We start from the raw sequence: 12,617 nt of genomic DNA on the forward strand, positions 1-12,617 counted from the left end.
TTAGTGATCTCATTCCAATTTTTTTTTTAAAAAAATAGGTAAATTAATAGACGACACCCCAAAAACAAATACTGATAAACTAATAAAGATCGGAGACAGTATATCCAAAATCTATTTGTATCCCAAAAAATCATAAAGTTGAAGTCATAATAAGTAGTTGGCAAAAGAAGACAAATGAAGGTTTAAAAAGAGAGTCCACATATAAAGATAAATGTGCTATCTACTTTTGGAAGTATCCTTAACCACCTTGTCTCGTTTGTCTTGAATAGGAAGAAAGGATAAATACCAATTTGTATGTGTCTTTGGTTTTGTGTTAGCTTTCAAACAAAATGACTTTTTGGAAGCATTTTTTTTGTGAGGTTCCATGCAAATTCCCACACTTAACCCCACAAAAGAAACAAAAACTTAAGAGATGACTGATGAGAGAGAGAAGAGTAAAAAGAGGCTCTTTTGTTTGTCTTTGTTAAGGCATGTTTGGAGCCAAGTGTTGATTGGGAATAAATTGGGGGAGCTTTTTCTTTGGCTCTTTTCCCTGATTCCTAAACTCACATCAGGTCAAGATGAAACCATCCATTGAATAAAATGGAGACTTTTTTTTTTTTTCTTGTGAGAAGAAAAAGACATTAAATCTTTTCCCATGGATAAAATAATATACTTTTTACTTTTGATTATTATAGTAAATTAATATTAGTTTTTTCCATTACCGTAAATTATTTGTTATTAATCACTTATCGTAATTGAATTTATAAATTTTGTTCGTCTTAATTAGCCTGAATTTTTACTTGTCTACACATTTATAATTGGACTTGAAAAATCTGATCGGACTTGCTTAAATTTGAAAATCTCTATTCTATAAGGCAACACATGGGGGACACCAAAAAATAGAAAAAGGAAAAAAAGAAAAAAAAAAGAGGATAACTAACTGTTTCATTTGAATGAAAAAAGGTGGGAAAGTAGGACATTTAAAATATCAATTTTTTGATAAAATAAAATGTAAAGACAATTATTCTACCCAATTAAATTTATTTTCTACTCCATTTGTTATCACACGTTATTGCACGCATTGCGTGCATATAAGACTAGTTTACTATAAAGACACCCTCTTATCATTATTTGCTCAATCTCCTAAATCTAATTTATGAAGTATTACTTATCACACTAGGGCTCAATCATACTACCTTCGTATTTTTTTAGTTGTATCGTTTGGTTTTATGGCAATATTCATTCACGAACCAACTTTGTTAAACTATTTCGCATTATTATATAAAAAAAACATAATCAAGTATGATCTTGTTAGATTCATCTCAATGCGAGGATTCCAAATATCAGATTTTTATAATTTTTACTTATACCCAATAAGAGATATTAATGTTCAAAGAATCGTCTCGACAAATATGAAAAAACAAATGTTGCAACAAAAAAAAATACAAAAGTAGTATCAAATTGCAAATCTTAACATAAGAATAACCCGCGTTTTCATAATCTGACTTGTATGAATATAATAGTTCTATTTTATAAACTTCTCTTAACTCGTGTATCAATCGTTAAAACAAGTTAAACAAAACACTACTTGAAAATCATTCCTTTATCATTTCGAAGTAATCTAAAAATCGTTCATTTATATACATATTATACAATAAAAGTCAACAATTACTCATACTAGTCATTTTATTTTATAACACACACTATTTACCTCAGAATCATTAACATCACAAATTAATCATCTAATCTAATTAAATATATTAATAATTATTTTTTTTAATTTATACATATAAATTATGATCCTTACTAGTATATATTTTATTTAAATATTAGGAAACAAATAACAACAAAGAGGCTCTCCTTCTCACAAATTCCATATTCCTCTGTTTTTTTTTAGAAAAGAGTAGAAAGAAAGAAAGAAAGAACAACAAAACAAAACAAATCAGTTGACGACAAAAACTACTACCACGCATTGTCTACTAACGTACCCTTCATTCATTTGTGGAGTCCTTCAAATCACACCCTTCTTCTAACCTCCTCTTTTCTTCTCCTCTCTTTATTTCTCCCTACTTTTGCAACTAGAAAAAAAAACCCACCAAAATTTAGGCAAAGAAACAAGAACATATAGAGAAATTGAGCTATATTCAATCAGAAAGTTGAGAACTTTTTTGGGGTTATTTATGGGTTTTGAGTGAATTACAAATCCCAGAAAGATTTTGGTGTATTTCAATCAATTTACTCATCTTTCAAGCTTTTTTTTCATGGTAGTTTCCTCTGTTTTCTTCTATTTCATACCTTAACTTTAGTGTTAAGTTTGATGAAATTGATCTATCTTGTTTGTTTTTGATTAATCTTCTTGTCTGAGTTCTTGCTTAGTTTATGTTATTCATCCAAAAATTCTTGTTGAATTTGACCTGTTAAATCCCATTTCATATAGTTGTTGTTTGCTTAATTTGGTTAGTGTGATAATTAAAGTTAAGATATAATAATCCCTTTTTTGTTGGGGGTTGTTGGGTTTTAATTAGAGGATAAAGTTTTGTTCTTTGTTGGGTGTTATTTGTTGAATGGGACCAATGCTTCAAGATGATGGATCATCAGTAACTTCATCATCACCACTTCAATTTTTCTCTAGAATGTCACCAAATTTAGGTTCACCACATCCTTGGCTTAGAGAGTTAAAACCTGAAGAAAGGGGTCTTTATTTGATACATTTGTTACTTACTTGTGCAAATCATGTATCTACTGGTAGTTTAGACAATGCAAACTTAGCCCTTGAGCAAATCTCTCACCTTGCCACACCTGATGGTGATACAATGCAGCGAATTGCTGCTTATTTCGCCGAATCCCTTGCTGAAAGGATTCTCAAATCATGGCCTGGATTGTTTAGAGCTCTTAATTTCACTAGAATGCCTGTTGTTTCAGAGGAAATCCTTGCTAGAAAGCTGTTTTTTGAGTTGTGTCCCTTCTTAAAGCTGGCTTTCGTGGTAACGAATCAGACGATTATCGATGCAATGGAGGGGGAGAAAATGGTTCATATCATTGATCTTAATGCATCAGAACCTGCACAATGGATTGCCCTTATTCAGGCCTTGAGTGCAAGGCCAGAAGGTCCACCTCATTTGAGAATTACTGGTGTACATCAGCAGAAAGAGGTGTTAGAACAAGTGGCTCATAGGTTAACTGATGAAGCTGAGAAGTTGGATTTGCCATTTCAGTTTAATCCTGTAGTTAGCAAATTAGAGAATCTTGATATTGAAAAACTTCGTGTTAAAACCGGGGAAGCATTAGCCATTAGCTCGGTCCTTCAACTACATACCCTTTTAGCCTCAGATGATGAAACTCAAAGGAAAAGTTCCTCATTAGCATTGTTGAATCATGTAAATGGGGCTGCTACTAATGTTAATAGACGTAGTAGCCCAAGTAATGATTCGGCTTCATCATCACCTACCTCAATCAATGCTTCAGCAAAAATGGATGGGTTTCTTGCTGCTTTGTGGGGGTTGTCCCCAAAGATTATGGTGATAGCCGAGCAAGATTCAAACCATAATGGTTCTGGTCTAATGGAGAGATTGTCTGAGGCATTGTACTTCTATGCTGCATTGTTCGATTGCTTAGAGAGTACCCTGCCAAGAACATCAGTTGAGAGAAGGAGAGTAGAGAAGATGCTTCTCGGGGATGAGATCAAGAACATTATCGCGTGTGAAGGAGGAGAAAGAAGAGAAAGACATGAAAAGCTCGATAGGTGGATGCAAAGGCTCGATATGGCTGGATTTGGGAGCGTTCCCTTGAGCTATATCGGTATGTTGCAAGCACGACATTTGCTGCAAGGCTGTAGTTGTGATGGCTATAGAATTAAGGAGGAAAACGGGTGTGTGATCATCTGCTGGCAAGATCGCCCACTTTATTCTGTATCAGCTTGGAGGTGTAGGAGATGAAATTAATAGAATTTGTTATTGGTTTTGGTTGAATTGGTTTGGTTTCTTTTCAATCCTGTATGAGAAGTTTTGGTAACTAGCGGATGTATACCACAAAATCATATGAGGAAACAACCTCTTTAGTGGTCTTTGGTTGTGTTCTTTGTTCTTTGTTGTTGTTGTTGTTCTTCTTCTTCTTTTTTTTTTTTTTTTTTTTGGCTGTGTATTTTGTATCAGTTTAAGTTACTGCTATTAACATAAACTAAGTTTGCCATACTGTCATGTTGATTTACTGACACCAAATTTTGTGGCAAACCAACAGCATATATTCAGACTTAGGGACAAGCAAATCAGCATTAAACTGCACTTACATTAGACTTAAAAGCTGCCAAATTATGTGATTTCATTACATTATTATGAAATCAAATAGCAATCTGATTTTCTCCAAGAGAAAGCACCAAATGTAGATGTTACTCTTATCTGTGTTGATTAACTATGAAGTTTTCTGTTCTGATGCTTTGGGGTACTGCACTGATGTGCGATGTGGCAAACGGGTCAAACGAGTCGGGTACAGATCAGGTCATAATTGGGTCAACTTTTATTCCGGTTGTGTTCGGGTCGGGCTCGTACGGGTACGAGTTAATATCAGGTCCATGAAATTTCGGGTTAGATCGGGTTTTCGATCTCGCAAATAAATAAAACACATATAAGACTAATAAGAGTAAATTAAATAATTAATGAATAGTGACTAAATGATATATAATATTTCATGACAATATTTTCCTTAAATATGTTTAAAAAGTAACTAATATGATAACTTTTCGGGTCCGGGTCGGGTTGTGGTCATCATTATCGGGCCAATTTCGGGTCGGGTATATTCGGGTCCGGGCCATTTTAATTCGGGTCATGTCGGGTTACTTTGGGTTTCGGATCATATTCGAGTCGTTATTTTCGAGTGAAAAACGAGTTTTAGTTCGGGTCAACGGGTACATACCAATTTTGACGGCTATGAACCTTGTATTAGAGTTTACTATCTTTGACACACCACAAAGTTATTAAGAGAAATACAAAACTCACTTGACATGAATATTACTATATGAGAACAACTTAAACATGACTTCATTTAACCAATTCATCATGTTATGCAGTTATCCTATATGTTGTATAGTTATTTTATATATATTTTCAAAACGGTATAAAATCAACTCGATGACATAGATGTTCACGATCCCGAAATTGTTATCAAGAAACTTGATCTACTCATTTCATCTCAAGTACCATTGTAGGATACACAACAATATAATATAGGTTAGACACTTGCTACTTCATTTTTCTACGGAAACATGAATATTTTTTGTAACATCTTTGATACTTGGCTCCTCTTGATTGGATGTAAAATATTTTTAATGTAAGATGATTTTTCATGTAAAATATTTTACAATGAAAAATTCAATTGCAAAGTTAATTTTCCTTTGTTTGGTTCAGTGTAATAAAAGCTATGGAAAAAAGAAAAATGGAAGGAAAAGGGAGATGCTGGATAAGAGGAGAGTAAAAGATTGCTAAGGAGCGAGGAGGAAGGAAGATCTGAAAATGTGTTCTCCCCATTATTTTCTAAAGGAAAATGATTTTCACCTATACAAGAGCTTTTCTCCATTGATGGATAACTTGTTTTATACACCTTACTAATCAAACGAAAAATAAGTCGAAAATAAAAACCCATAGTCATGGTCTCATGGAAAACATTTTACACCCTCGAGCCTTATATACATATTGTGTTTGTTTTGGGTATTTATCTGTGGATTTCTCGCAATAGGTTCTTAAACTGTGGATTTCAAAGTCCAGAAAAACCAAGGACAAGTTGAGATAGTACATTGTTGCCAAGAAATTTGGTCTAATGTTAAGAATTGTGTGTCATGGGAGAAGGATTTACATCCCTAACTCAATTGGGCTTTAGGTTAGGCCCATCTTATTACCATAAAAAAGGTCATAAACTGTTAGCCCAACCCAATTGAGTAAGCTAAAAGCCCAAATTGTCAGTGGTGCTGATGCATATGTTTGTTTAGACCAAATTTAGCTTTAAAGTCTTATGGGCCTAATTTCTGATTGTCACAGTCAGGTTGTTGCTTTTGCTCAGAATCCAAGGAATACTTCTAGAGTATTTTGCTTTAGAGTATTTTCAGAGAATTTATCCTTTTATGCTTGGATCCTTGAGAAGTTCGAAAAATGTCAAAATAACGGAATTTTTATTATACATCCGGGTGTACTATGAGTATGGTACATTCAAGACTATTTTTTTGCTCATTGATAATTTGAAACTCCAAATGAACATAATCGCATAATATGTAGAGCTCCAAATAAATAAATGAGCAAAAAATAGCCTTGGGTGCACCATGTACATGGTACATCCGAGTGTATGATGAATGCACTCGTCAAGATACACCTTTAATTAATTCTTAAAGTTATGACTTATTTGTAATCAAAATTTTCTTCAATATTTTGCAAATGTACAAACACACTACGCACACATAAAGATTCCATATCTGCTATGTATAAAATTAACTTCATTGTGTTAAATTACTAACCACATTATTGTGCAAAACCCAACTTGCATAATTCATATCGTAATGACAAATTCAATACATTACATATAATTCGAAAAATAAACATACAAATAATCAAATTATAATATGTAATTGCATCAAATAAACTACTTCTATAAAGGACCATTTCTTAGGTGCATGGTTCCTTCTTTTCTTAATAATAGATCCTAAAATACTACTACTAAATATAAAATACTAATGTAGTTAGAACTTAAAAAAGAGTACGATAGTACTACAACTACTTTAAGTAAGAGCAATAAATACTCCTAAATTTGAGTAGTTGGGAAAACTAAAGTAATAATACTTAGAAAAATAAATGAGTCCAAAATAAATAGTCCTAAAATAATTAAGGACATTTAGGTCCTCCTCTCTTGGTCTTCCAGTTGTTGTAGCAAGGGCATAGTTGCTTGTTGCCGTAAGTACCAGGTGGGACACACAAGCACTTAGCACAACATTTCTGGCAGAAAAACAAGCAAGGTTTCTTGTATTGGGTAGCTGAGCATCTCATTGTGCACCTTGGTCCACATTCTGCATTAATAAATTCATTCATCAGCAAATTAATACACAATAATTCTCATTTAGTAATAGTAATAATGGATAGTAAATGAATATTTATTTTAATCCATATGAGTCATGAAGGTAGTACAAAGAAGAGGAGCGGGGATTCGAACATGTGATCTATCGTTTACAGTACCTCAGTCTTAACCAATAGACCAAAATATATTTGGTTAGATAGTAAATGAATATGGTTGTAGTAAGACACTAAAATGGTGGGATCGGGTTCAGGTGAGTCGATCAAATTTTTGAGGATTTGAAGTTCTTTTCATTTCAAAATGTAGCGAGGGTGTTATGATTTTCACTTAACTTTAATTTGTTAGTTTTATCGGATCAGTTCTTGAATGATGTGTTTTCTGATACACGGATCTCATTTTGTAATAGTGATAATGAATAGTAAATGAATATGGAAAAGACACGTATAAAATAATCAATATGAATGTAGTAAGATGGTTGGACCACTTTTCGGTGAGTCAATCGAAATTTCCAAAATTCTTTTCATTTTAAAGTGTAGCGGGGTGTTATGATCTCTTTAATTGCTTTTTTTGGAATTTTTTAAATATAAGCATTTAACATAAATAAGGAGATCATTTTTGTTAATACATTTATTACAATAAACAATTATTCTTATAAGACATATATACTAGGTAAAATCAAAAGTTTGTGGCAAAGATATAGATGGTAGAACTACCTTGAGGATGAAGGCTCCCTTGTGAGGCACCCTGCTGCATATAGATAAGAAAAACAAGGGAAAGGGTGAGTCATTATTTTGTCTTCTTTTTTTATAGGATATTTTGTCTCTTTTAAAGATCGGGTAAGATATGTATTCTGGTCAGGAATCCCAACCAACGATACATATTTATATGATAAATTTTTTTCTTATTTCGTGTCATAAAAAATCAATGACATTAATATTCGTAGATATTGTAAAAATCAAAATTGGATTAGAGGGAATTGTGCTTCATTAGAAATACTTCCACACTTTAATCCATGTTCACAATTATCGTTGATTATTACTATGTAGTAAATATACAAGTGTATGTGTTTGTTTTTCACTTTCGTGAAGGTATACGATAAGTCTATATACTTCCTCAGTTTCATATTACTTGCTACACTTTTCAATTCACGGACTCCTAAACAATTTTTGGAGAAGAAAGAGGTTGAGAGTGAAAAGAAAAGGGATTCATGTGAGAGGAGAGAGATAGAGAGAGTTTATTGTACGAAAAAGAAAGTATAACAAGTAAAAACTTCCCACAATGAAAAGTGTAGCGAATATTATGAAACCGAGAAAGTATAAAAATTAAAGTTTTTTACCTTAACACAGCATGAAATGACAAAAGTAGTAGTACTACACTAGTAGTTTTTTCTTTACTCACTTCTCACGCTTACACTTTCTTTTTCCCTCTTTCTTCATACATATTTGTCATTTACTGAATATTGCTCCCATTATTAGATCATTTTCTTCCAATAAAGCTATATCATTTATGAAACTTTTCCAATTAAAGAGCAAAAATCACAATTTTCTTCAACTTTATTTAATGGCCTATTATTAGTGTTACAAGCACTTACCATTGAGTGGCCACTTTGGATTTGTGGCTGTGAAGATTGACTTTCAGCCTGCAAAAATTCAGTAAATAAATACAAACTTTAATATATCTTACTTAGCAAAATAAAATTGCACTCATAAAAGCAAAAAAGCAAATTATTTGTTAGCAAACAGATGAGAGGAAGGGTAAATTAGTAATTCCACTTCTACAATCTTTACATGCTCTATTATTTCTTGTTTGCTAACAGATTGTTTGTTGTTTAGTCATACTCTTTAAAGAAAGACGACAAAAGCCGATTAATGAAAAAGTGTTTGTTACCAAAGCAAGACAAATAAAAGATATTCTTAACCTTACTAAAGGAGTGTAATGTCTTTATTGCCCTTATTAGCCTCAACTTCACTTCACTCTCCCTCATTTAAACAGAGAACATTTTCTCTAGTGAACAAGAGAGAAGAATTCGTGACACCTATATCAAATTAATTATCATATTTACCCGTACTCACTACAATTAAGAATGAGATTAATGAATAATGATTGCATTTTTGCAACCGTCCAATTACTGGTCACATTCATTAAATTATCGACCATTAATAGCTACCCGCTTTTTGTAGAGGCGAGAGCAATATCAACAAAAATTCGATATTCCCCTCGAAAATTTAAATATGACAAGTTTATTTTATAACATTACAAAGTTGGAAATAATGTCTCATATATTATACCTGGTTTGCTGTAAGAACAATAAGCATCAAAGTGACATACAGTAGAAGAGAAATATTCCTTGACATTGCCATTTCTTAAGGAAAACAAAGGATAATTTTTTTTTGTGTGTGGAATTTCAAGCAAATTTTGTAGTAAAAACAGAGAAGAATAAGTTTGTTGAATGCAAGTATTGATGAGTCGATATGGTATTTATAGGAACTCTATGATCATGTAAAATTTCATGCATATGACTCAACAGACAAAAGTGTTTGAAAATCTTATAATTGTGAAAGTGACGTAGGACCAACTTGTCCTTGAATTAAGCATTTAATTATGGTCTTTTAGCAAGATATTTCATAGTAGATTATTGATTGAACTTTAATTATGAATATTATATCCCCCACAAAAAAAAATTGTATACCATATTGAAGTATTATCATTGTATTCATCTGAATTATTAATTTATATGGCAATTAACACGATCTTATAATAGAAATAAAAATGTTATCACCTTCTTATATTTTAATGCATAAGTTCAAATTTTATGTTGTTAATAATTAATACTGAAATTTTATACTTCCTTCCCTTTATATTACTCGCTACACTTCTCAATTCAAGGACTCCTAGGCAATTTTCGAAGAAGAGAGAGGTAGAGAGTAAGAAGAAAAAGGGACCCATGTGAGAAGAGAGATAGAAAGAGTTTATTGCCCAAAAAGGAAGTGTAGCAACTAGCAAGTAATGTGAAACTTTCCACAATGAAAAGTGTAGCGAATATTATGAAATGGAGGAAGTATATACTTCCTACGTTTCTTTTTACTCGCTACACTTCTCATTTCACGGACTCCTAGGCAATTTTTGGAGAAGAGAGAGGTAGAGAGTTAAAAGAAAAGGGACCCATGTGGGAGGAGAGAGATAGAGAGAGTTTATTGCCCAAAAAAGAAGTGTAGCAAGTAATGTGAAACTTCTCATAATGGAAAGTGTAGCGAGTAAAAAGAAACGGAGGAAGTATATTATATATATATATATATATATTATATATATATATATATATATATATATATATATATATATATATATATGAAATTTTATGGTGTTGAGTTAATATGAGAATGCACACTTACATAAGAAATAAGAATGAATTTTGCGCGCTATAACTCTTATGAATAAGTGATGTAACTCCAAAAAAAGAATATTACAAGAAAAAAAAATCAAACTTAAAATTTTTTTAGGGGTGTATAACTCTAATGAACGAGTGTTGTAACTCTAATTCAATCGTGTGGTTGAGCCCAAAAAAAAATCAATTTTTTTTCTAATATTTTTTTTTTTGGAGTTACATTAATTTTTTATTAACGTTACATCACTTATTCATAAGAGTTATAACGCATAAAATTCATTCTCATTTCTTATATAAGTATGCATTCTCATATCGACTCACTATATAATCCAAATTCCAAAATTCTCGTGACCTTAGCTTCCACTTCGTGCATGATTTCACTCAACCATATCTTTTATGAGGTTATGTAAGGCCACAAATGGCAAAATCAGAGGTATCATGTGCACACAATATCATTGATTTATCCTCAACAACAATACCAAGAGTCTCTTTCTTTTTCAAGAGGGAAAATTAAATTAGTGGAGATTTGGAGAAGAACTATTATTTTCACCTCATTTTAACGTATTATTATTGTCTCCATCTTAATGATTCGGCAAATCTACATAGAATTAGCATTTGATTGACAAATTACTTGTCTAAAAGTTGACGTGGTTTGCATAGATATTTCAATTTTTTTTTGTATTTTTCGATACCTTAGTGAGTTACTCTCTCCGTTTAAAAAAATAAGGCATTCACGCTTTACGAAAATTTGTTTTGATCATAAATATCTCTTATAATATGATAAATAAAAATTAAACTCGTTAGATTCGTCTTGAAAAATACTATGATAACATTATTTTTTTGAATTTGTTATCCACGTAAATTTAGAGTAATTAACGGTCAAAGTTCGACCTCAAACATCGTGTGTGCCATATATTTTAAAACGAAGGAGTAGTGATTAGTGAACGTATTAAAAAGACGGATTTCTTAATTTTTTTTGTATATAGTAAATCTTAGGCTCCGTTTGGTAGGGCGTAAAACGTTTTCTCGGAAAACTGTTTTCCTCTATTTTCAGTTTTATATTGTTTGGTTGGCAAAAGAGTGTAAAATCATTTTCCCTTGGGGTAAACTTACTCTCCCAAGGATGGAAAACCATTTTCCTTTCAAAATGAAGGGTAAACTATTTTCCTTCTCTCTCTTGTACACTCCTCTCACTACCTCCTTACTTTCCCTTTCATTTTCCTTTCATTTCATCATTTTTTTTACATCGAACCAAATAACGGAAAACTAGTTTTGGAATTGTGTTTTCCATTGTAAATTGTTTTCCATGAAAATCATTTTACACTGAAATATTTTACGCCCTACCAAACGGAGCCTTAATGAAGCTATTATAAGACTTTACTCAAACGTTTGTGACATGGTGCACCAAAAAATAGCAACTAGCCATTAATTTTTTTTTCCTACAAAGTAAATCATTTGGAAATATTGCCATCTAAACTTAACTTTTTAATGGAATAGTCCAAAAGGTTTCATGCGTGAAAGAATTCCCTTAATTTCTTACATCCATCTTCATCTTAATTAAGTTGTACGATCTTCACACGATTTATTCTCTTATTTGCTAATAAATTATGAGAACGTATTGTGTCGGACTCGTCCGACCATAATCTTTGGTCGGACGACTTTCAGGTGGTTCCAAAAATTTTTCAGTTAGTCTTAATTTTTTTTCAGGTAGTCTTCATTTTGTTTCAGGTAGTCTTCATTTTGTTTTCAGTTAGTCTTCTTTTTTTTTCAGTTGGTTTTTGTACTTCAGTTAAACTTACTTTGGGTTTCAGTTGGTCTTTATTCTTTTTCAGGTAGTCTTCATTTTTTTTCAGGTAGTCTTCATTCTTTTTCAGGTAGTCCAACTGAAAGAAAACAAAGTCCAACTGAAAGAAAACAAAGTCCAACTGAAAAAAACACAAAGTCCAACTGAAAGAAAACAAAGTCCAACTGAAAGAAAATAAAGTCCAACTGAAAGAAAACAAACTCCAACTGAAAGAAAACAAACTCCAACTGAAAGAAAACAAAGTCCAACTGAAACAAAACAAAGTCCAACTGAAACAAAACAAAGTCCAACTGAAAATGAAAAATATCAAATGAAAGAATAAATGGGAACCTCCTCATTCAAATCCCGTAGCAAAGTTTAAATTCTGGAGTTTTTGCTACTGCAGATTCATGTTATCAATCA

The 12,617-nt window shown here is 32.0% G+C and overlaps 2 protein-coding genes across 3 annotated transcripts; one reads left to right on the forward strand and one right to left on the reverse strand.

Annotated features, from left to right (window-relative positions):
* The first annotated feature begins 1,972 nt into the window (after positions 1-1,972).
* Positions 1,973-4,045, forward strand: LOC104890059 (scarecrow-like protein 3). The gene has a single exon (XM_010675417.4). It carries the CDS (start codon positions 2,547-2,549, stop codon positions 3,915-3,917), a length of 1,371 nt encoding a protein of 456 aa, XP_010673719.1. The 5' UTR covers positions 1,973-2,546; the 3' UTR covers positions 3,918-4,045.
* A 2,473-nt stretch (positions 4,046-6,518) lies between these two features.
* On the reverse strand, positions 6,519-9,487 carry LOC104890057 (protein GAST1). 2 transcript variants are annotated; one of them, XM_010675416.4, is made up of 4 exons: positions 9,318-9,487; positions 8,621-8,668; positions 7,743-7,773; positions 6,519-7,024 (listed from the first exon to the last, which is right to left on the reverse strand). In XM_010675416.4, exons 1-4 carry the CDS (start codon positions 9,387-9,389, stop codon positions 6,843-6,845), a joined length of 333 nt encoding a protein of 110 aa, XP_010673718.1. In that variant the 5' UTR covers positions 9,390-9,487; the 3' UTR covers positions 6,519-6,842. The 2 variants fall into 2 exon arrangements, with proteins under 2 accessions (XP_010673718.1, XP_010673717.1); XM_010675415.4 differs by having other exon boundaries at positions 7,743-7,776; positions 9,318-9,485.
* Between the last annotated feature and the right edge of the window lie 3,130 nt (positions 9,488-12,617).

This window comes from Beta vulgaris, chromosome 4, assembly GCF_026745355.1.
Source record: "Beta vulgaris subsp. vulgaris cultivar EL10 chromosome 4, EL10.2, whole genome shotgun sequence".
NCBI lineage: Eukaryota > Viridiplantae > Streptophyta > Magnoliopsida > Caryophyllales > Amaranthaceae > Beta > Beta vulgaris.